Below are 22,056 nucleotides of genomic sequence, written 5' to 3' on the forward strand. Positions count from 1 at the left end.
CTCTCACAATATATTTACAGCATTTTTTTCTTCTTCGTATAATTCAATAAAAAAATGCCAACCTGAAGTTAAAAATCACCCTTAAAGACATGTTATATTTACAATGTATACAACTGTATTTAAATAGAAACATGCACGTGTTAACATCTTTCTTCTGAACATTCAAAAAAAAAAAAAAAGGAACGACTTCATCTTACCCTGGATTCATTCAAGTTAGATTCATTATGACTTAAAATGAAATCTCATCATGATACATTTACATCTTCCCATTTCATAAAGTCATTATTTAGAAAAGCAAGACAGGAAAGAAAAAAATCTAATGAAATAAATAAGCAAGGGTAGCAAACAGATCTTTTTTTTTTTTACATTTAACAAGAGAACGTAGGGGGCGAAGGTGTACCAGTGTATGAAGACAGTGATCAGGGTCAGAGAGACCCACAGAGGAAAAAATATGACTCCAGCTTTTGTGTTTTGTTATAAAAAAAATAACTCTGTACACAAGTATAATACACCATTACAGAAAATTGCAAAAGCTAAAGGCATTGGCCGCTTGAGTTCAACAGGTTTCTCACTGAGGTGGAAAGAAGAAAACCCCTAAGATTAAAAATAAGTTTCTATAACCCCTTGAAAGAAATTTTTTTTTATTTGTTTTTGTAGAAATCCTGCATAGATCAAAAAAATACTACCTCTTCTGATTTTCTCCTCCTTAACAGGAAGAGAAACTAACAGTGTTCCCTCTAGCGATAATAAGTCCAGGGAGCCAATGGAAAAACAGAAAAAAAAAAAGGAGAAATGTTTCAAGCTGGGCCAAACGGTGAGCACAACGTAGCTTTTAATGAAGAGATGATAGTAAAAGTAATGTTAAATACATATCCGGAACTGTCTGGCACTTATCTTATAATAAACAATAATATTAGCAGAAGCACTATTTGGCCCAAGCCTGGGTTTTCCAGCATGTTTACTTAGGAGAAAAAATAGAAATGAGTGGCAATGGCTGATCTGATCACAAAGGATCATTCTAACTATAGATGCACCGATCGATCAGTCAGTGATCAAACTGCAGCTCCAATAGAGAAAAGCCTAATTTATTTTTATTTATTTATTTTTTATTCTAATCTGAAAATGCCCACTAGTGCATTTAGCGTTAAACTTTCATGATTTTTCTTTTTTTTTTATTAATTCAACATTAAAAAGATAAATGTTTAGGATCAGTGGTTTGATGCGTGGATTTCTAAATACTACTAAAGTCAAAGAATCTGCAAAAAAAACTGTTTTCAGTTTTATGCTCTTTAGAAGAAAAAAAACAAAACAAAACCGGAATACGCTGTTAAGATATAATAGAAAACAGGAATCGACTGGATCGGTGCATCTCTAGTTATATTATTAGCATATCTGGTAAGCAAACATCTATGTTTACTCTCCGCCTGCTGTATATTTTTCAAAGAAAAGCATGATTTGATTTTTAAAATGTCATTGTTTAAGCACAACAACAATACAAACACATATTTCTCTACTAAACCCCTACTGAATCTTGCATTTTGCGCTAGCTTTTCAAGACTAGTCATCAGCTTGGCATATAAATAGAATCTGTAGTGGTCATTATATTTCTTATCAGATATACAAAATCTTTAAACACATAAATACAACACTGCTAATCTCAATGAATAGTTTTTTTTCTCCCCACTATGAGAAAAAAAACATCCTCATTTTTATAGTTAATTTGTTTTAGTCCTAATGAATCAGAAAAATCTCGGTTTGTTTGAACAACTATAAAATAAATAACTGCATTTGCATTGTATGTGTGGACACAATCTGCAATACTTATAAGAATCCCTGCTGTTCCTTAGAAAACTACAGTTAGCCATGGAATTGGAAAAAAAAAAAAAAAAGGGAATAATACTTTGTGGGAGCGACCCTTTTTAGAAGGTTTCTGAACAATGCTGTGATAAACGTCTCTTCAGGAGCAGAGATTTAAAAATGGTAAAAAGTTTTCCTGTTAAAATAAATTTAAAGGAACCCTCTTCTGCATTCTAATAACATTTCTGACATATTTCATTTGCTTGACTTGAAATCTGTTATTCTAAAAACAAAAAGCTTTGAAATAAAATGTTTTAAAATTTAATTCATTCGATTATTCTTAGAATCTGTCAGAACCTTTCCTAGACTCCCCTCCATGGAGCAGAGATCTTGCTTTTACTATCGGTTTTATTTTTACATTTGTTTTTAAAAACAAGGGATAATTAACATGTAAAAAAAAAAAACTAAATGCCAACAAGTGAGCAAACAATTAGAACCAAAAATATTCTGAACTTATTGGTTAGTTTTCCCGTAGCTCATTTAAAAAGGCACAAAAATGATAAAGAGAAACCGTCATTTTAAAGCACCTTTGGTGTTTTTAGGAGGTACTTTGGTGAAATTAGGTTAAAAAAAAAAGAAGTTAAAAGTCAAAGTAGCCAAAAAAATAATCCCAGGTTTAGTGTACTCATAAGAAATAACCCCCACAGCGCTTTTATGCAGAAGAGATAAAAACAGGGCCTTGAAGAATCTCCTTGGAAAGCTGAAATGTCAAGCGAGGCGATAAGCTCTTAGGAGTTTGAATGCAGTGCCATTGAAGCTGCAAGATGTTCCAAATTGTTCACTTTGTATTTTTGGCAAGCTGGTGCAGAGAAATGAACACAGTGTTGGAATCATGTCTCAGAGGTGAACCGCGTGTGAGATTACATGGAGGTCCGTAGGTGGGCTGTGTTGGTGTCTGTGTCTAAGTACGGCATGATTCGTGTGACGCGTCTTTGAGAACAGGCTTCGGAATCTTAAAAGCTGAGGTGTGAGTGTTTATGTGTGTTTGAGGGAGCAGCTTGCAGCAAACAAGTCTTGGCTAGTGGCTAAGGTTAGCGTCCAGTCGCAGCCAGTGGAGACCCTGCCGAGTGTAACGCACCAGCTCCGTCATGCTGCTGGTGTTGAAGATCAGAGGTCCCATCACCTTGTCCAGCTCAGAGAAAAACTCTGGAAAGGTAAAACAAAAACAAACAAAAAAATTAAACAGGGGATAAAACAGGAAGATCCTAAAGTTAAAAGCCCTGCTATCAAAATTATGCTGTTGAATTTATCTAAGTGACCAACAGGCGAAATGGAATCGTTTTCTTGTTCGTTTTGAAAAATTGTGCGAGTTCAGTTAGATAAAACGGAAAGAACGATATTAGTTGGGCAATAGTTGTGACAGAAATTCAGGACTTCATCCACTCTAATGACGTAATACGATATGGTTTGATCAAAACGACTCCTTCGTGCTTAGAGTCACTGTCCTGCAGGAAGTGAAACCTGTGGTCTTCTAAATTCCAGGCATTAAGATCCACTTAACTTCCAATTAGCCCTGATCTGCTTATCCTGTCCGCTGTTGAACAAACGAATCCCCACAGCATGATGCTGCCACCACCATGCATCATTGTGGGCATGTTCTCTAGCGAACATCTGACACCGTCAGAGAACAGCTGTATTTATATAAAAAATTAAATCAGAGACAGTTGGATTATTTGTTAATTAGGAAACTTCTTATAGGAATTGGCTGGAGCGGAATAAATATCAAAATTCGACATTAAGGATTTATATTCACAAAACAATTTGAAACACCTTTTCTTCCCACTTTACATTTATTCTACAATTAGGGATGGTTTATCATACATTTTAATTAAAATACAAAATATATGATTTTGTTCATTTAATAATAGCTCCATTTCGTCTTGGAATACAAGTTTCCTCATTTCTAGCCTTTACTGAAGTTTAATATTTTTTTTTATTTGATCTTCAATATTCATGTCTAATAAAAATCTGTCTGCATTTCATAATCAGCAATGACTTTTCATTAAAAGTCAAAGATAAAAGCAAGAATTTAACAAGCCATTAGTCACTGAAATTGATCTAAAAGTTCAATCTAAAATAACATGAATGACAAAGGTCGACAATCAAAGTTATCGTAAGCAAATACCTTTCTGCTCCTTGGCAACTTGCTCCGCCTGATCCCAGATCTCTGTGGCGTACAGGAAGTTGGAGGTGACCTGGACGTAGCTGGCAGCCATCTGGTGGATACGCTGAGGTATGGTCACAGAGGAGCTGGCACTGCTGTTGCTGCTGACTGACGAGTAGCTCCCTGCTGGGCCTGGGGAGAGTTTTGGTGACACTGGAGAGGGCATACCTGCCGCTTTACTGCAACAGAAAAAATTAAAATGAGTTCACCGGATGTTGTAAATGGATTTATTCAATTTCTTTTTTTTGTTTTAAGTTTCACATTCTTTAAATTCAAAGACAATGTGTTCATGCTTTTCATGAAAAAAGCAAAGATGTGGTTTGAGTGACAATTTGTGAAAACCTTTAAGAGAGGTGAACACTTGAGTTTGTGAATGCTTTTTGCAGAAAATGAAAATTATCACTCACAGTAAGAAATGAAAAGATATGAAACTAAATATCCACATTTTAAAATTTAGAATAGATTCTCACAATCTTTCCAAACATGGAATCTGGAAAATCTACACAACATGCAGGAGCAAACGTGTCTTAATCAGATTAAATCTCCAAACAGGACAAAGCGTTGACTTACTTTCCCATTCCAGGAGAGGGAGCCTGGGTGTTACTCAGAGAGTTCTGTTAAAGGAAACAAGAGACAAAAAATTATGTATGAAGCAAGACACGCATCTACAGATAAAAAACATCAGGAATGGAATCTTAATGGTTTTTAAAGTAAATGTGAGCACATAGAACAGCTAGAATACCTTCAAATGCTCTGTGAGGGTTTTAGAGTATTTCAGAGCGCTGTCTTTCCTCAGCTTGAACAACCGCAGATAGAGAAGAGACTGGCATTTGAGGCTGGAGAGAAAAACAAGAGGATCTACTTTTAGAACCCAAAGCAGAGTGAGTGGTTACTTGGAACCGAACAGTTTGAACAGAGTTTTAGACACTAGAACCCCTAAAGTACCTTTAGTAGTTAAGGACACTTCTACCAGGTGAAATGAAGCCTTATTATGAAGACATTAAATGTACTTACCAAAGCACGGCTAGCCTCTTGTCTGCTGAAGTGGCATCTGGGGCCATGTAGCTTTTTAACTTCATAGTGTATCTAAAAACACAGGTAGGAAACATTTGTAAGAGATTTATGGTTTAATACCAGGTGTTATTGCTAAGATAAAAGGGTTGTAACAAGATCAACTTAGCAGCCAGAGAACAACAGGCTTTATGTTAATATTCCGATCCTAAAACATAATTCACTGAAGGTCTTGTTTTTACTAACCTGATGAGCTCCACTGTTTCCGCGTACATCGGGAAGGGGGATTTGGCTTCCTGGGCGCTTTTCTCCAGAGCGTTACCGCACTCGATGAATGAGACCACAGCATCAAGGTAGTACACTGCCTTTTCAAAACGGTTGGTCTGAAAAAGAAACGGGGGAGAGGGGGTTTATTTATTTAGTATTTTTATCCTAGAAGTTTGGCTCCCATGCCAAGACAAAGAGCTACAAAATTGAAAAAAGTTTGGTGAATTTCTAATTTCTGTGGCAGTAAAAACTTTAAACAAAAATCCACATTAAACAAACTTGATTTCTATTTTAAATGAGGGATGCAGAATATCAGGAAGAATATTTTTGCACAATACTGTGATGACAAATATTTCTTCATCCCTCATTAATATTTTCTACCATTGTCGTCAAGCTTTAGCATCCAAGCAACTAAAACCATACATATGGAGAACATTTACCTCTCCAATGTACTGTTGGAGCTAAGGTCAATGAATGGCTTAAAAAGTAATATCCAAATAAATATTGCTGCCTTATATTCCTTTGAGACTCCAATAATGTAAATACTGGAGTGGCTAAAGGCTACTGCAATAAGGATACTGCTAATTCTAAGCAGCTAATACTGCAGGACCTTTGTTGGATGAATCATTAGTTTCACTGGTTAACCCCCATAACAATCTGGTGTCTCTTAAAAAAAAAAAAAAAAAAAAAGAATCTGACCTAAAAAAAATATATATATATTAACTTTCTTTTGAAAGCTGCAGACGCTCCCCGTCTCTCCCATAGGACGTCTTTACTTGGTTTTCTCTCCATACTGCCTAAGCAGCAGAAAGTTGAGGCTCGTATTGCAGAAAACCTTTCTTTGTGAAAAAAGTCAAGCCTCACCCATACATGAGGACGGGTCACACTTTGCAGACCATCCTTTTGTTAATTATTTGTTTGCATTTAACACAACGTTAAGAGGCTGATCTGTGTTTACACTACGGCTGTCCCCTTCTTATCAACAAGCGGATTCAGGGAGTCTGCGGGAGGAGACAGATCTGATGCAAAGAGAAACCTGTTTGCACCACTGGTACTCCTTACAGATGACATTTTTTTTTTTTTTCAGAATTGGACAATCCATATGTAGAAACCAACCCCAATGAAACAAACTTGTGAAAAACTGCCTGTGCTGGACCAACATTACGCCATCTTTTTGAAACGCTGAGCTTCCTTTGTTTTCCCTTCGGTTTTCTGTTCTACACTCTTGGATTAAATCAGGTTAAAATCTTCCCATAAAAAAAAACAAACAAACTAAGGGCTGAGAAACAGAGGTATTTTTCTAAGTTTCATCGATGGATTGATTGATTGTCTTTATTGATCTCACAGTGGAGAAATGTCACCATCGAGGATTGATATAGATGAAAAAGATTAATCTTTTGTTATCTGTTTTTATCAGGCGTTACATTTTCCTACCATCTTTTGTTAAGTTATGTTTCAAACATGTTGATTTTTTTCTCTTTAATAAATAATATAAACATGTCTTTACTAAGCAAGTACAATTTTATGATGAGTACAGAAATAACCCTTTCCTATAAGTTTTAGATAATTAGACACATTTAGTTGTGTACTTCAGTTAACCATCACTTACTAACCCTTGTTGAAAAAAAAACAAGAAAATGTAAAAAAGCCTTTTTTTTTTTTTTTTTTTTTTTTTACCAAACATAGAGGTGGAAAAGAAACTTCATTCCAAAACAGGCAAACAAAAATAGTAAAAGTTTCAGACCGTCTGAGGAAACCGGTCAAGCACTCCTCAAAGATTTAAGCTGGTTTCAAATTTTTTGGACAGACTATCAGCACTTGCAGCATTTTAAGGAAAAAAAAGAAAAGAAAAAGTCATGAATTATAGCAGTGACCCTTCTACTCACCAGTGCATCTGCATTGTGCTTGAGTTTCTTAGCCTCTTGTAAGTAGTGATCGGCTGAATGAACCCTGAAACACAAACATGAGCACATAAAACCCTTTTTCTTACATACAGTAAATCACAAAAAATCTAAACAGTTATTGTAATGACATCATCTACACTGGTTATCCAAGCTTTTCCCTAAACAGACTAAAAAGGGACACAGAGAGCCATCAATCCATAATTTTTCAGACATGAAAGCATCTTTAAACTGTTTCCTGGTGTTTCCTCTGCCTTATTCATTCAACACATTCTTAGAGTCTCACTGGGAGCTGTGAAAACAGGGCAGAGCTCATCTGTACCTGTCTTCAAACACCATCTTGGATCTCTGAGATCGTGAGCCATCCGTGGAAAGAGGAGGGACAGCCAGCTGGTTAGTTGAATTTTTCTCCTGCAGAGACTGGAAACAACGACACACATAACTACAAGGAAGGGGGGAAAAAAAGCGTTTTATATGATGGAAGAACAAGACTGGTAGAAGATGACTCACATCAACCTTGCCCTCGCGTGTGCTTCGTCCCTTGTCCTCCCCTTTCCTGTGTTTGGAGGTGGAGCTGCCCTTGCTGCTGTGGCTCCCTGCTTTCTTACTAGCGCTGCTGCTTGACAGCGACGTGGATGAGTGGTTGGCAGTCCCCTTTCGACTCGGATGGTCGGACTTGGGCGTCCGCTGAGGACCGGCGATAGAAGGAGATGGTACGGGCTCCTCTTTCTTCTCCAAGGGTCTCTTTGACCTGGTGGAATAGAAATCTGGATTAAAAGCTGTATTATGCAGCTGTAAAGCTCTTAATATGAATGCATTCATATATGGAGATTAAAAGAAATTAAAAGTTAAACTAACAGGTGATTCAAAACTTTGCTCCAACACCAGGCTATAAAGCAGAGGATAACAAAGCCCAACAAATCATCTGATTCAGTGTAACTTTTACGTTTAAGCCCAAGGTTAAAGGTTCATTTTCTGAATAGTCATAGCATGTGGAAAGCTTTTCTGATACAAAATGAGGCTGAGATATTGGAGCAAGAGGGTCAGAGTGGAGTCAATCATTATTAGAAAAAAAAAAAGAGAGAATACTTACTCTTTATTGCTGGTTTTATGGGGAGACTGAGTTTTATCGTCTGGCTTGAATCGCTTACTCTCTGGCTTGGTGCCTTCCTCGTCAGTCTAAAAAGAAGAACGACGTTCAGCAACTCAGAACACTTTGATTTCTTATTGTGCCAATGTTTTTAAAGCTCTGTTACATGTTACACAATGCACTTTTTGCAAAAGTAAAAGATAAACTCTCTTTTAGAAGTTATTTTCTCATGTTTAAAGCCTTGTAGACAACAAGCGTGTTTCCATCAGCTAATGCACATTTTGAAGTATCAAATTAGAAAAGCCTGATAGAAACGGTAAAATTCATAAGAACTCAAATTCACAAAAACCTTTTTTTTTTTACACTTGTTTGAGGTGTTTTTTTTTTTAGCTTTTTCGAAAAAAGTGTTAATGTGCAAAACCGGAGATGGAAACACTTTGCGAATCAGCCCTCAGGTGGCAAACTTTTCCCTCACATGACTGACCAGCTGTTTCTGCCGTTGGCCTCCTTTTAAGTGAGTCAAATTGGCGGGAAACGACATCGCCATTACCAGCTGACATGCTAACATAACTTGCTCGATAACCCATTTATTAAAACTTTACTTCATTACTAATTTGTGCTCATTGCTAGATTAAGGAGGACTGACTCTGCCACATATAAAAATAAATAAATAAATGCTCAATAAATAAGGTGACTCTCTAGGACACACCCCCTCCTCATTTGCATACTGAGGTAGAAATGCATACAGAAATGTAAAAAGGGCAGACAGAAATAAATAGCGGTGAAGAAATAACTAGGGTAAAAAAATACAAAGGAAGAATAAAACAGACAAAAATATTATAACATGCACATAAATATAGACTTAAAAATATAAGTAATTAAAAAAATAAAGTTGAACATTATAAAGGACAAAAAAATAAATAAGGTAAATATTACAAAGGCAAATAAAGAAGCTAATTAAAAGAGTTATATACATTTATGTCTCACTTTATAATTTAATTTCTACTTGCATTTATTTGTTTATTGTATTTTTGGTGGTAATTAATTGTATGATTATTTATCTATTGAGCATTTATTTATTTCTGTATTTATTTTTATATATGGCAGAGTCAGTCCTCCATACTAGATGGCCGCCTCTACTTCCTGTTTAATACAATAATGCGTGACAATGTACTGTACAAAATAATGCATTACACTTTACGGTGCTAGGATGATTCAATTTAAACCAAATGGAAACACCACAAATTAGCATTTCATTTTTTTTTTTGCTTATAATTCGCATTTCAGTTGGATGGAAACACTGCTACTAACAGGAAAACTTTGGCAAAAAAACAAGATTAAAAAGTGATGATGAAAGGCTCACCTTATGCTCTCTATGCTAAACAAAAGATGAACAGTTTATGCAGTTTTTTGTTTTTTTTAAAGATTGGGATAATTACGTCCACTGTTAAGTCTGTCCAATTAAAGTATTAATATCTCATCCGTCTTTGTCAGGGGCTCTGTATGATCATATTTCTCTTCCTCTAAAGGCTGTAGCAATTTTCCCTCCACAATACTTCACATATGCTTGGATACTACACCTTTACCAGCCAGTGCTATTCTTTTTGTTATTCAAAATTCTGATGATATCAGATCATCAATTTTGGATAAACATTTACGGAAACTCTAATATAACAAAGAACATAAAAAAACAAACTTTTTTTGTAGTAAATATGGTATGCATGTGTAAAAAAAAAGCTTAATCAAATAGCTGAAACCAAAAGCTAATAATAATAAGAAAGTCCAATTAAGAGTGACTGGTACTGAGTGAATCTTGGTAGGACTTAAAAAACCTCAACCCTCTTTGATTCTTGAGGACTTTTTCTTGTTTAGATTCGCTGTCCTGCAGGAAGAGAAAACTCCTTTCTAACAGGATTTCTCTTCTTAAAGAGGCTTTGCAACATTTGTGAAGATTAGCTTTTTATTTGAAATTAAATGTTTTCAGAAAAATAAAAAAAGAACCTACCTTGTGTTTCCTCTTTGACTTGCTCTGCTTGGGAAAGTCCTTGATGCTTTCTCGGTCTTGGGAGTCTTCTCTCTCCACTTTAATTTCTGCAGGCTCCTTGTAGGGTCGCCCCGGGATCCTCGACAGCAGGCTTAGATCTATAGGAAATAGGAAGGAAAGGGAAGAGTCCATTTTGTAAAATAAATAAAGCTCCTTTATGAAACATGCAACAAGGATACCAAACAGAGGAATTTTTTTATGTTATTCTGAGACGTACAAGAAGTTGGGACTAACCGATTTTGACGACCAAAACCTGCTGCTGAGGTTGTCTTGTGGGGTAGCGATCCTCAAGGTCACTGAGTGGAGACAACACAGGAGAGAAAACGCAAACCGGAGTTCTGATGCTCTCTGTATATTTGGGAGTCTGTGAAGAGGATGGGATGCTGTCGTTTCCCTCAGAATCTGAGGAAGAAGAGTCTGTAGAGAGAAGTTCACGCGACTGAGGGGTCTTGGTGGGCGCCTTCGTCTTGCGTTTGTCAGTAGTTGTGGTGACGGAGGGTAATGATGCCCTGGGAGAGGGCTTGGGTTCTTTTTTGATGGTAGGTTTGCGCGAGCCTTTAGTACCAGCAATGGGCCGGGGGGGAGGTATCTCTGGAGCGGGTTCTGTCTCCACCTTAAGGCCACCCCTGGGCTCTTCCACCACTGGAGGCTTCTCCGTCTTTTTAGGCTGCTTTTTACCGAATCTTATTCGAGGATTTGCGCCCCCTTCGCTCTGGGCGGGGGACTTCTGTCGGCCACGGCCGCCCTCGGCACCCTTTTCCCTGCTAGGCAGGGGCGGTGCAGAGTCCTTGGAGCTGTAATCTCGGCCTTCTTTCTCACATTTCGCTTTGAACCAGTTGTCCAGCTGCCACTTGTTGATCACAGGCTGTTCAGGCTGAAGCAGGCAAAGAAGAACAAAGAGTCAAGAAAGGTACTTAGAAAGCTGAATATTACAATCTTACAAAGATTAAACTGAAAGGAAGAGAAAACAAATCGCATTCCACATTTATGATAATATTGAACATTTAGAAGTTTAGTTCAAAATGTTTTCCTTCCAAATAACTTTCCTTGGGTAAGCTAGATAAATAGTCTGCATCTTTTGCTTTGGCCTTTTCCTGACTCATCAACATTGTGAAAGGAGGGGGTAATTATTGATTTAAAAAAAAAAACAGGCTATCCTTTAAAACTGTGATTTGAGATTAACTTTTAGCCAGCAATCCTGGTTAGTTGTGTTTTATGTTTAAAGCCTATTTAATAATGTGTTTTAGATAAAAATTCATGTTGGTTGGGCTCTGACTGTCTGTAGCAAAAGGATTCAAGCAGAAAAATCTTACTTTAATCACCAACTTAATAGCTTTAAGCATATTTTTTTTAATTAATATTTATTATCCTTTAGGAAAAAGCCTTTGACATAATTGGGTCCATATCACCAACGCTTTGTGTCTGATTGCAGCTGAATGTCAACTCATGGTTGTGGAGATAATAAACAGGGTTTTCATAAACTTTTTCTATAACCATTTGTCATTTCTTAGTTTCACAAAAAACTGAAATTTGACTTTTCCTTTACTATAACCCATATTTATATAAATAAAAACAAACACCTTCAAATTATTCAGTGTTTTTAAATCTATGAGTTCTTTTTTCTGAATTCAACAATAGATAAATCAGCTGAGACACACCTAAATATTCTAACGATTTATTTGCAGCCAATAGATTCTAGCGACGCGGTTTATTAAAACGCTAGAGTTGGATGAATACCTCAGGAGAGGCGGTCCTGGGCCGGTCGTTGGCCTCGCTGTCCGTTGTGCTGCTTTCGCTCTCGCTGTCGGAGCCAGAGCTGCTCTCTGAGCCACTGTGGCTGCTGGAGTCATCCCTGGTCGGCTCCGCAGCTTCACTGTTATTGCTGTTGATGAACAGAAACAGGCAGGGGGTTAAACTCCTGGAAACAGTAGATAGTTGAGGGAATACATTTACATTGAGGTAATGAATGAAGGGACACCTGTGTTGAGCTTTTTTAAATCTGTGTTTAAAAAAACTTTACGCTAACAGGTAGAATATGGTTTTCCAGGAAAAACAATGATATTAGCAACATCAAGCTAACATAGCTAGACAAAAAAACATTATATACAACAAGACAAATGCAATGAAATCATAATAAACATATGACAAGGGTTTGTTTGTAATACATTTATTTCCTTGTTCTCTAAAAACAGGCGATGGTTGTTCTGATGACGCGTTTTATCAAATAAGCAACGCTAATCCTGAAACGACCACCTCGGCACCCAAACAGGCTATTCAGTCATTTGTGGTTTTAGAAAATACGGTGTCCCATGCTGAGAATACCACTGTAGTCATCTCTCAATGAAACCAAAGCACTAAAAAAAGAACACCTGCTGGACTCAAACAACAATGACCTTTGCAGGAAAAAAAGAAAATCGAAGCTGTGCACTTCACCTTGCTGATGTGTTCCTTGAGGCATTTTTGGATTCTTGTTCTCCATCGCTGTCATCACTGCTGCTTACTATTAAATCTTCTTTCAGTGTGCTGAGCAAACAAAAAAGGTCAAAAGGAATTATTACTGCAGTCCAGGATAATGTAGTTATTTAAATCTCACTGTTAATCAATGAAGAAAACAAACAGATTTACGAATCAAGACTACAAACACATAAACGACTCACTCTTTAGGCTGGTGGCTGCTGGAGCTCTTTGATGAACTTCCTCGCTCTAGGACAAAGTTCATATTTACAATATGTTTACACATGATGATCTGTACACTAAATTAATAAATAAAGAAAATAGAGTCTGAACTGTAAAACTTACTGTGTCCACTTGGAAAAGGGTGCGCATCCTAAGGTAAATGAAAAAAATAGTTTTTTGATTTACGTTTTGTCTGAATTTAATGGTTTAAAACATTCACAATAAAAATCATCTTTGTACAAAACAAGGTTTTGTATTCAAACTAGCCTGGTTGCCCTTCTGGAACATTAAGAGAATCATTAAAATGAGTTAAAGTCTGCGTTCAGTGCTGACCTTGGTGGGGAATGGAAACTTGGAGGGCTCTGTTTTGCAGGGAGTGTGGATGGCTGTAAGTGGAGGAGGCCATGATTGAGTCATTTCCTGAAAGGAGAAAAAGAAAAAAAAAATAAGAAAAAAAAACCCACATAACTCCCCAACACAAATGGGGAGAAAAGCTTCAGATTAGGAGAAGGTAAAGCTGTTTTTTTTTTCCCAGTTAGTTGACTTTTTTTCTCTCTGTATATATATCATAGAGCTGAAAGAACTATAGAGAGGAAACGTTTTCACAAACCTTTAGGATTTCATCGACACAGTTGGCGTCACCGGATCCCTGTTGAGAGAATCATCACCATCATGATTAGCTGATGTTATCATGGTCTCAGTTCAACAGGTCAGAGAGCTTCCATGTATAAAGCCATTAGTCATCCTAAAGGCATTTTGTGAGATCTAATAATTCATGCAGACATGGTGTACAAAACTGTATTTTTTTTTTATTTCTTATAAATGACATCACAAAGAATAATATGGATGTTTTAACCACTGCTGATTGGATGATCCTAAGATAAGGGATCCTTTATGAAGGTCTTGTTGTTAAAGGACACATATGAACATTGTTTAAGAATGCTAATAAACCACAGGAGGGACTTTGGGTTGAAGATGATGTCTTACCTCCACAGGCTGTGAAGGGATCTTAAGTTTTGTAAGTGAAGCTTTGCCGAGGGACTTCACCTCTCCCATAGTGCTGCTGTGCGACTGCCCGCCGTAGCTTTCAGCTTGTGAGCTTTTGGGTTCTGCCGTTTCCTGGCCATCCATGGGCCGCACGTAAGCTGTGGGCTTTTGCTGCATTGAGCTGGGCTTGGAGACCAGAGATGGAGGGAAGGCTTGGTTCGAGTGCTGTCCACTGGGGAAGGAGGAGTGAACCCGGGAGGGGGAGTCCCAGCTGGCCTCCCTGTCTCTGGGCGACTTGTTGCGGTACTTGGGGTGATGCTGATCAGCAGTCAATGAGTTCCGCGAGTGGCTGCTGGAGGAGGTCAACGAGCCCTTTGCTGGACTAGAAGTGTGGGACTTTGAGTGTTCTGAGCCTCCGCTGTGCTTACTGGATTTCTTCTCCCCTCTTTGGCTACTGCTGCTGCCGCTACTGCTGCCGCTGTTCCTCTGTCTACTGTGTTCCCCTGAGAGTCCAGAGCGTTTCTGTGACTGAGATGAAGATCCGCCCCCCGCTGGGCCCACAGGAGTCCACTTACTGCTCTGGCTACCACCTCCACTACCAACACCTCGCTGGTCCCCGCCAAATAAAGGCGGGCCGGACTTCTCCTCTGAGGAAGACGAGCTGTTTGAGGCTTTTCCTGGAAGTTTTGGAAGAGTATCGCCAATCGATTCTTTCATCTCGTCGTAATTGCCCAACATGCTCTGAATACGGTTGGACAGTAGATCTGCTTTGCTGACCTGAAGAAAGAAAAGCAGACGATGGAGTAATGGTAAAGAGCAAGCAAAGAGTTTGCATGAAAATTCAAATATTTATATTTTCTGATGATATCGATGCTTATCACCTGTAAACATCAGACAACCTCTGCAATTCCTTCTTAAATCTGCTCTGAAAACTCTTATTTAGCCTCTGAACCAGCATAAGAGAGCTCTAATAATTTTTTTGTCATCTTCCTGTATTTTTGTTTCAACCTTTACATATACCTGCACAGCACTTTGTTTGGTTTCACTTATGATCCCCTAACAGCAAACATGCTAGAAAAAAAATATCTTATATTATATTCTTAAAGCAAAAAGGAAAATGTGGTAAAAACTAACTTCAAAATTGCAGAATTTCAAGTCTCTCCAACAAAAAGAATCAGTTAGAACACTACGTTTAAGAGCAATTTTCCACCCAGAAATGATCGAAACGGCTAATCAGGCACAGTTTGTTTATACTGAGCTCTGAACAGCCCGTCTGAACCGAGATAAGGGTCAGACCACAGCCTCAGCACAGAGGTTAATCAATCACTCTGAGGGCCGCAGGTTCCAGTTGATTTGTTTGCAGCCTGTGCAAAGTCTCCAGTTTCCCATGCAGTCTAACACCTCTGTCTTGTTTGACAGATTCACACTGAGGGTGAGGAAACACAAGCCGTTATCTGCAGCAGGAAATGTTACTGGCTTGGTCATAATGTGCACTCCACCACCTTGTGCTTGCAGGAGGCCTGGCTCTCATTAGAGCAGCAGGGGGAAGAACAGTAGCACCTATTTTTCTTCTAATTTCTACGTTTCCGTTGGTAGTCTGACAAAAGTCAAAGCCGTAAAGAAAAAGTAAAATGTAGACAAATTGTAATTAACTGCAACAACTGGAAAGATTTTCATCTTGTAGATATTAATAATTGCAAAATTTCTCATTGTTTGTACAGTACATGAGTTGTGCAGCAATATAAATATTAGGTGAAGATATCCAATGAGTCCATTGTGTAAAACTGATTGTGTTGCTCTTTTGTAATGAACCGTAACTGTTCAGAGGTCAGAGCAGAGTCAAAACCTTCCAACACAAAGAGGGTTGTTTAAATCAACTGCAAACTAATTCATACAAAGCTTCTTTAACGCCTAAAAATGAAATTAACTTTTTGTTTTTATTGGCCCCACAAAATCCCTTGTCATGTTTTATCCAATAATCCAGAACAGGATATCACAAGAGACAAAACTCACTAGTTTCCAGACTTTCTTTAACCTTGTGTCTGCTTATATTTATCTATGTGCATTTTTGTTTTAATACTTTTTAAAATGAAAAAAAAAAAGAAGAACTCAACATATTGTTTTCCTCTTTAAGTCTTGTTAGATTGAAAAACAATCTGCCTAAAAGAGCGTAGTTGAAGTGAGTTTTGGTCAAACGTCTGTTTTTAATCAGAATGATATCCATTACATGAAACAGCTTCTATAGAAAGTTAAATGTTCCTCACTCTGCACCAATGGGTGAGCATATAAACTCTGCACCATAAAAACGTTCCCTCTGCACTGGTCTAGATCAGGGAGGCCACAGCTGCAGCTGTGTGTGCACATGGGCTTTAAAGCAGAACGCTGTAAACTTCCACTTAGTGAAGCATGACAGTCAGAAAGTCAAACTACAGCTTACATAAAGGCCCATGCAGCCCGTTGGCAAAATGTAGAAAGTAGAGAAATTTGGCAACTTTAAAGGCTAATTTATTCCCCACATCTCTGATCTGCTTAAATGTGTTATTTAAATCTCCTTACATTTAAAAGCAACTCTCTAGGAAACCTTGGGAAAATCTGCAGAGTTAAACTGCATTTCATTGGTAAAGGTCAAGGTGCTTTCAGTCTCTAATGTCAGCTTTCATCCTTCCCTTTGTTGTGGTCCAAAACAAACACACACATACCCATCGATACTCACCTCTGGTGGCTTTTCTATTCCCAACCTGTCAGAACACATTCCTTACTGCCTCTTTGATGGCTAGTCCTAGCTAAGGGAGGGGAGCCACTTACATCTGCTCAAATCTCGTTAGTGGGAAAGATTTGAACCGGTTCAGAGATCTTAAATCCTCTTTACAATTATAGTGGCTGACAGGAGCTGGCTGCCCTACATATTCTCAAGCAGGTATAAGCGGAAGACATGGGAGGAAGTCTGACAGAGGCGTAGCGTGCAGTTTTGTTTACTTGTAACAGCTGATCAAGGTGAGCCGTCTCCAGACAGAAAAATCTTCTTAGCAGTTGTTCAAATCACCAAAGTTAACTTTTAACAAACATTATTTGAGATTATGTGGGTTATAAAACAAGATGAAGACCTCTCAGACATGTTGGAACACAACAACAAATCTTGCGTTCAGGAAGACTATAAAACAGATGACGCAAGATCTGAAAGTGGCAGCAAGAAACTGTGACAGCTTTTGATAATGCAATTTTCACTTCCTGTCTATGTTGAAAAGTCATCTGAACTCATAAAATACCAGAAAAAAAACAACATTTACCACTTTGTAGGGTTCAGGGAAGAGGGGGGAATTTGCTGGAAAGGCCTCTCCTCCCTGTTGGATTTCTTGATTTCTCCTTTCTCTTTCTTTCATTCGTAGCACATTCCGGTCCTCACGGTTCATGTTGCTGTCGACACACAACAGAGCATGGAGTCATCATAATATGTTATTGCAGAGATAACATATTCTTAGATCAACAAAGATAGGTGGCAAAGGAAGTAGCAATATGCAACCCTCTGATTTTTTCCCTATAAAATTATTTCATTACAAGCAGATTATTTATCAAGACAAACAACATCCAGACTCACATAAATACATACACACACAGTGATCTGATTGCAGGAAGTGATCTTTTACATATTTTAAAATGCTAAGGAGAAGTTGCTCGAATAAAATGAGACTTTAACGCTGATGGCCAGTGGAGAAAGTAGCTTTTAATAAGCTTAGTGTCGTCAACACACAATTAAGTTTCCGTGTTCTTCTACAAATAATCTTGTACTGATGCTCAATGTCACTTTATATACCACAAGCAAAGTACTGGAGAAAGTGCTTCACCTTCTGAAAAATACACACTTATCACAATTATTCTCACAATATTGAACTTTTGTTCTCCTTCTTGTATAAAACATTTAACTGTTGAGGTGCTACATAAAAGGAGGAAAAGTTAAGTTATGATCTGAAACTGGAAGGTTCTCTTTAAAAAATTATATAACCTGAACCTTAGTTTGTTTGTTTTTTTCCACATAAATCCAAAAAAGGAAACACTTCATAAGGTGTGGTACAAATACCAAATGAAACACTATGGCTGCCTTTGGTGTTGCTCAGAGTGAACTTTGAACAAAGCTATCTGCAAAGTAAATAAACAAACCAGTGTAGATGTAATAAGAGCCAAAAAGGTGTGTTATTTAAAACGCAATGACCTTTGCCTGAGTGGAGACATTTTAAAAAAGACCTGGTGGAAAACATTAAAACTCCCAGCAACAACGAAACTGTGAACCAGGCCATGTGCTGGGGACGACTTGCACACTTATTAACCTCGGAGAATGACAATAAATCCAATTGAAGTGTTTTCTAATTCTACACTGAAAAGGAAAATCTGATGGATATTCTGACATTTATTCTCAGGACCTTCTCTTCATTGTTTTTCTATTTATTTTCAAACACTGTAGCAACATTAAAGGCATCCTTAGATAAAAACCATTAAACAAGTTCTCTTTTACTGAGGTCTTTATGTAAATGGCAGCCATATTGGATTTCTGTGAAATAAAAAATCTTCAGCATTTGTTTAAAAATGCGACGCAAAATTAAACTTTAAGGTAAGAATGTGTTTTATTTTTGTCATTATTTCTGTCATGTCAGTGTGAACATTGGGGCTGCGAGGTGGTGCAGTTTGTAGCCATATTGCCTTGCATTAAAGCTGGGCTTACACTCTGCCATTATTTTTTTTTTTTTTTTTGAGTTTTTTTGGCACTAGTGGCTCGTTTTTTTTTTTTTCAAGAGTAGGCTGACAGGAAAAAGGGTATGAGAAAGAGGGAGAGACATGCGGGAAAGGACCACAAGCCGGATTCAAATCCGGGTTGCCCGTGTCGAGGTCAAAGGCCTCTGTACATGGGTCGTGCGTGCTAACCACTGCGCCACCTGCACGCACACACTGTGCGATCTTTTGCCCTTTTAGTGGCAACTTTCCAGTCGTGCAAGAATATTATTATTCTCGCACTATTATTCCGATCGGGCCAACTTTCAGCCTGATCGTGCATCCATCAGGCTGAAACGACCACCTCGATCAGGAATCGTGAGGTCTATTGTGGGCTAATCGCTCTGTGCGCAAACAAGGATTCTTCTTTTTCTTCTTCCTCTCAGATGTAAACACAGAAGCATGGCGTGGGTGCGAGTTAAATTGAGTTCTTTCTGTAAAATTGACAGATCGTAGTAGCCACGTTTGCTTAGCCATGTCTTTGTCCAAATACGTTGTCGCCTTTTCAGCACAAAATTGCTGAAAAAACATGAATTTTAGGTTGAAAGGCTTCTCTAAATTGACCTTAGATGTGTGTGTGTAAATGCTGGTGAAGATTCTCAGTCATCCAGGTCATTGGTTTTCCAAAAAAAAAAGGAAATTAAACCTCAAACTCAAAGCTATTCCTGACATTTTGAATTGAAAAACCTTCTTGGATGGGAAGCTAAACGCCTTCAAACTTGGAAACAAAGTTGTTTTTAATTTCCTTTTTTTTTTGGAGTGTGTGTGTACATGGTTGTGTCTCTCTGTGTTGCCCTGCCCTAGACTGGCGACCTATCCAGGGTGTACCCTGCCTCTCACCCATGGACTGCCAGAGATAGGCACCGGCCCCAATGCAACCCCAACAAGGAATAAGCGGGAGGGGGAAAAAAGGACAGTTTGAAAATCCAAGTATTGCTGCACAACAGTTTTAACATTTTAGTCATTATGATAACACCTGAAAAACCCTTTTATTTTTGTTAGCATGTTTGGTGATAACTTGTTTAAGAATCAATACTTTAAGTGAATAGATCTATAAAAGCAGTTGAGCCAGTTTTACATGATGACTGTGAACAGCTGTTTATATTTAGAGACAAACAAACCTTTAAATTGATTTGATTAAAACATGTGTTTAGATGGAACATTAGTAATAGCATGCAAAAAGCCAATCTGACCAAGGCCCATTGAGTCTTCTCATCTCCTGTGCTCCATATTGTCAGAAAGTAGCTAGAGTTTTCAAAATGGGAACAAGCTAATTTCAGTTGGGCTTCATTCCTACCAGCCTAAACTGACAGCTTTTTGATTGTCAGTGAAAACAATACGTTTGAGGCTGTTGACGAAGGGCAACCGTACAGAGAACGCCCAGCCTTCTCCTAGTCAAACAACTAGAGAGGCAAAGGATTCACCAGGATGATTACATCTAATATTAAGAATTTTATTTTTATAAACAAAGTTTACATCAAATCGATCATCATTGATGTCAATTTAAACAGTGTTAAGAAGGTTCTGATGGAGAGACTGTAAAATGTTTAAAGATTAAACCTTACTTTCCCTTTTAAAGGACATCTTTACTCCGCCATAATAAACATTTGGAGAGTTAGATTCAAAGAAAGTAAAGTGACCAAAGTGTTCAAGATTCAAAATGTGTTTCTGATTTACAGCACAGCTATAAATTAGGACAACATAAAACAGTAATCAAACAGTTTTTTTGATGACCACCTAACCACAACTGACCCGACCGCTGATTACCACCTTTAGACATCCAGTGTCTACAACAGCTAACTGTCCGGATGATTTACCAACGCAACGTTCCAATAAACTCTGCTTAATAATAGTTATTTGGTATCCTTTACCTCACAGCTGACAAGAAAAAGTGTTCATTTGGCAGTCTTTCAAGCTATAAATGTTCCCTGTGGGTTTAAGAAAACGCACTGGAGCAATAAAGCTCCATACGTTTTGACCTGCTAGACAGAAACCAATACTAAACTATGGCGTCTTTCGGGTCCCAGAGTGGTATAGGGGAGGAAAATGTAAACGAGCTTGTTGATGTCAAGTGGGAGTGGGACTGCTATGAATGCTCCACAATGTTAATCAGAGGCCCCCAGCAACAGGATCTTTAGTAAACACGTCTCAACGTCCATTCAGACCCTGAGTTGATCTGAACTGTCTATGTTTATGAGCTGAGGGGAGACTCTGCGGTACACCTCTAGAGGAAATCATGACACACAAGGCTCAACTGACTGTTGCCGGTTTCAACAAGCTAAAGCAGAAACGTGGATAAACGCATGAAGCAGCAGTTGGTCTTAGCTTTTAGCTGTTTTTTTTTTTTTTTTTCAAAAACAGCAAAACAAAATCAAAAAGGTGAAAAATAGAAGACAGCAGTGGAGATAAACAAGATCTCATGCCACTTGGACTGGACATATTAAGTAAATTGATTGGTTTAAGAAAGTTTTGTCGATCATGCAAAGCAAGTAGAACAAGCTAAGCATTTCACCGCCTTTCTAATTTTGACCATTTATTCTTAAACATTTTGGGGTTAAAGCGAAGTCATCTGCCTCAGGACATTTTGTGCAGACTATGCTTTAAGTGGTGTAAACCGAAAGATCATACCCTCTTTGACAGATTCTACAGACTTAGAAAAAAAAAAAAAAGTGTAATTTTCAGTCCGATGGGGTTTTATGACTCCAATTAACATAATCCAGCAGCTGTAGGTGCGAAAACTTATTTTGGTTTGCTCTGAGGTCAGTGCCTTTCAAATTATTAGGAGTCCATTGGACCAAACGGGAATCTGAACCAAAATAACTGGATAAAAGGTTTAATTCTACGTTTTTAGACAATATCCAATTAAGACAAGTAGTATTTGAGATTGAAAACCCATTTTGGTTATTAAACATAGCCATTAAGAGACGAAAACTTACCTACAGATGGGAATAAAATGATACCCTAAGGTCAGCGCATGAGAAGAAAGCAGTTTAATGCAAGAAAAAGGCAAAGACTTGATTCAATTTTGACCTGTTGCCAATATAGACTTTTAGATTTATTTTTCATTTTGTTTACACAAGTGTAAAACAAAAAGAAATTTTGTTTGGAAACAGCTCACTGGACAATTTCATCTTTTTAAAAGTGCAGCCTTGAAAAATATACTAAACTAGGGTGCCAAAAGCACAGCTTATCAGCTCATTTATACTTACTTCAAAATATGCCTAATTCTTTTTAAATAGAAAATTATCTGCAAACTTTTATTGTTGTTTTGATCTGAATTGATATTTGACTCCAAGAA

General features: G+C 37.8%; 1 protein-coding gene across 2 annotated transcripts in view; it reads right to left on the bottom strand.

Annotated features, from left to right (window-relative positions):
- Positions 1-352: 352 nt before the first annotated feature.
- Positions 353-22,056, bottom strand: part of aff4 (AF4/FMR2 family, member 4) — a 35,460-nt gene continuing 13,756 nt past the window's right edge. For both annotated transcript variants that reach the window (XM_038292067.1, XM_038292066.1), the window contains exons 2-21: positions 17,285-17,411; positions 13,998-14,774; positions 13,621-13,659; positions 13,344-13,430; positions 13,134-13,161; positions 12,992-13,037; positions 12,768-12,857; positions 12,072-12,216; positions 10,569-11,208; positions 10,296-10,432; positions 8,294-8,379; positions 7,711-7,951; positions 7,523-7,620; positions 7,186-7,249; positions 5,279-5,415; positions 5,036-5,107; positions 4,764-4,857; positions 4,592-4,635; positions 3,983-4,200; positions 353-3,003 (exon numbers count right to left, since the gene is read on the bottom strand). In XM_038292067.1, the coding sequence (XP_038147995.1) occupies positions 2,876-3,003; positions 3,983-4,200; positions 4,592-4,635; positions 4,764-4,857; positions 5,036-5,107; positions 5,279-5,415; positions 7,186-7,249; positions 7,523-7,620; positions 7,711-7,951; positions 8,294-8,379; positions 10,296-10,432; positions 10,569-11,208; positions 12,072-12,216; positions 12,768-12,857; positions 12,992-13,037; positions 13,134-13,161; positions 13,344-13,430; positions 13,621-13,659; positions 13,998-14,774; positions 17,285-17,407 (3,294 nt within the window). In that variant the 5' untranslated portion in view covers positions 17,408-17,411 and the 3' untranslated portion in view covers positions 353-2,875. The remainder of the gene's footprint in view (positions 3,004-3,982; positions 4,201-4,591; positions 4,636-4,763; positions 4,858-5,035; positions 5,108-5,278; positions 5,416-7,185; positions 7,250-7,522; positions 7,621-7,710; positions 7,952-8,293; positions 8,380-10,295; positions 10,433-10,568; positions 11,209-12,071; positions 12,217-12,767; positions 12,858-12,991; positions 13,038-13,133; positions 13,162-13,343; positions 13,431-13,620; positions 13,660-13,997; positions 14,775-17,284; positions 17,412-22,056) is intronic.

Source organism: Cyprinodon tularosa, unplaced genomic scaffold (genome assembly GCF_016077235.1).
Source record: "Cyprinodon tularosa strain WSP-4 unplaced genomic scaffold, ASM1607723v1 ctg307, whole genome shotgun sequence".
Taxonomy (NCBI): domain Eukaryota; kingdom Metazoa; phylum Chordata; class Actinopteri; order Cyprinodontiformes; family Cyprinodontidae; genus Cyprinodon; species Cyprinodon tularosa.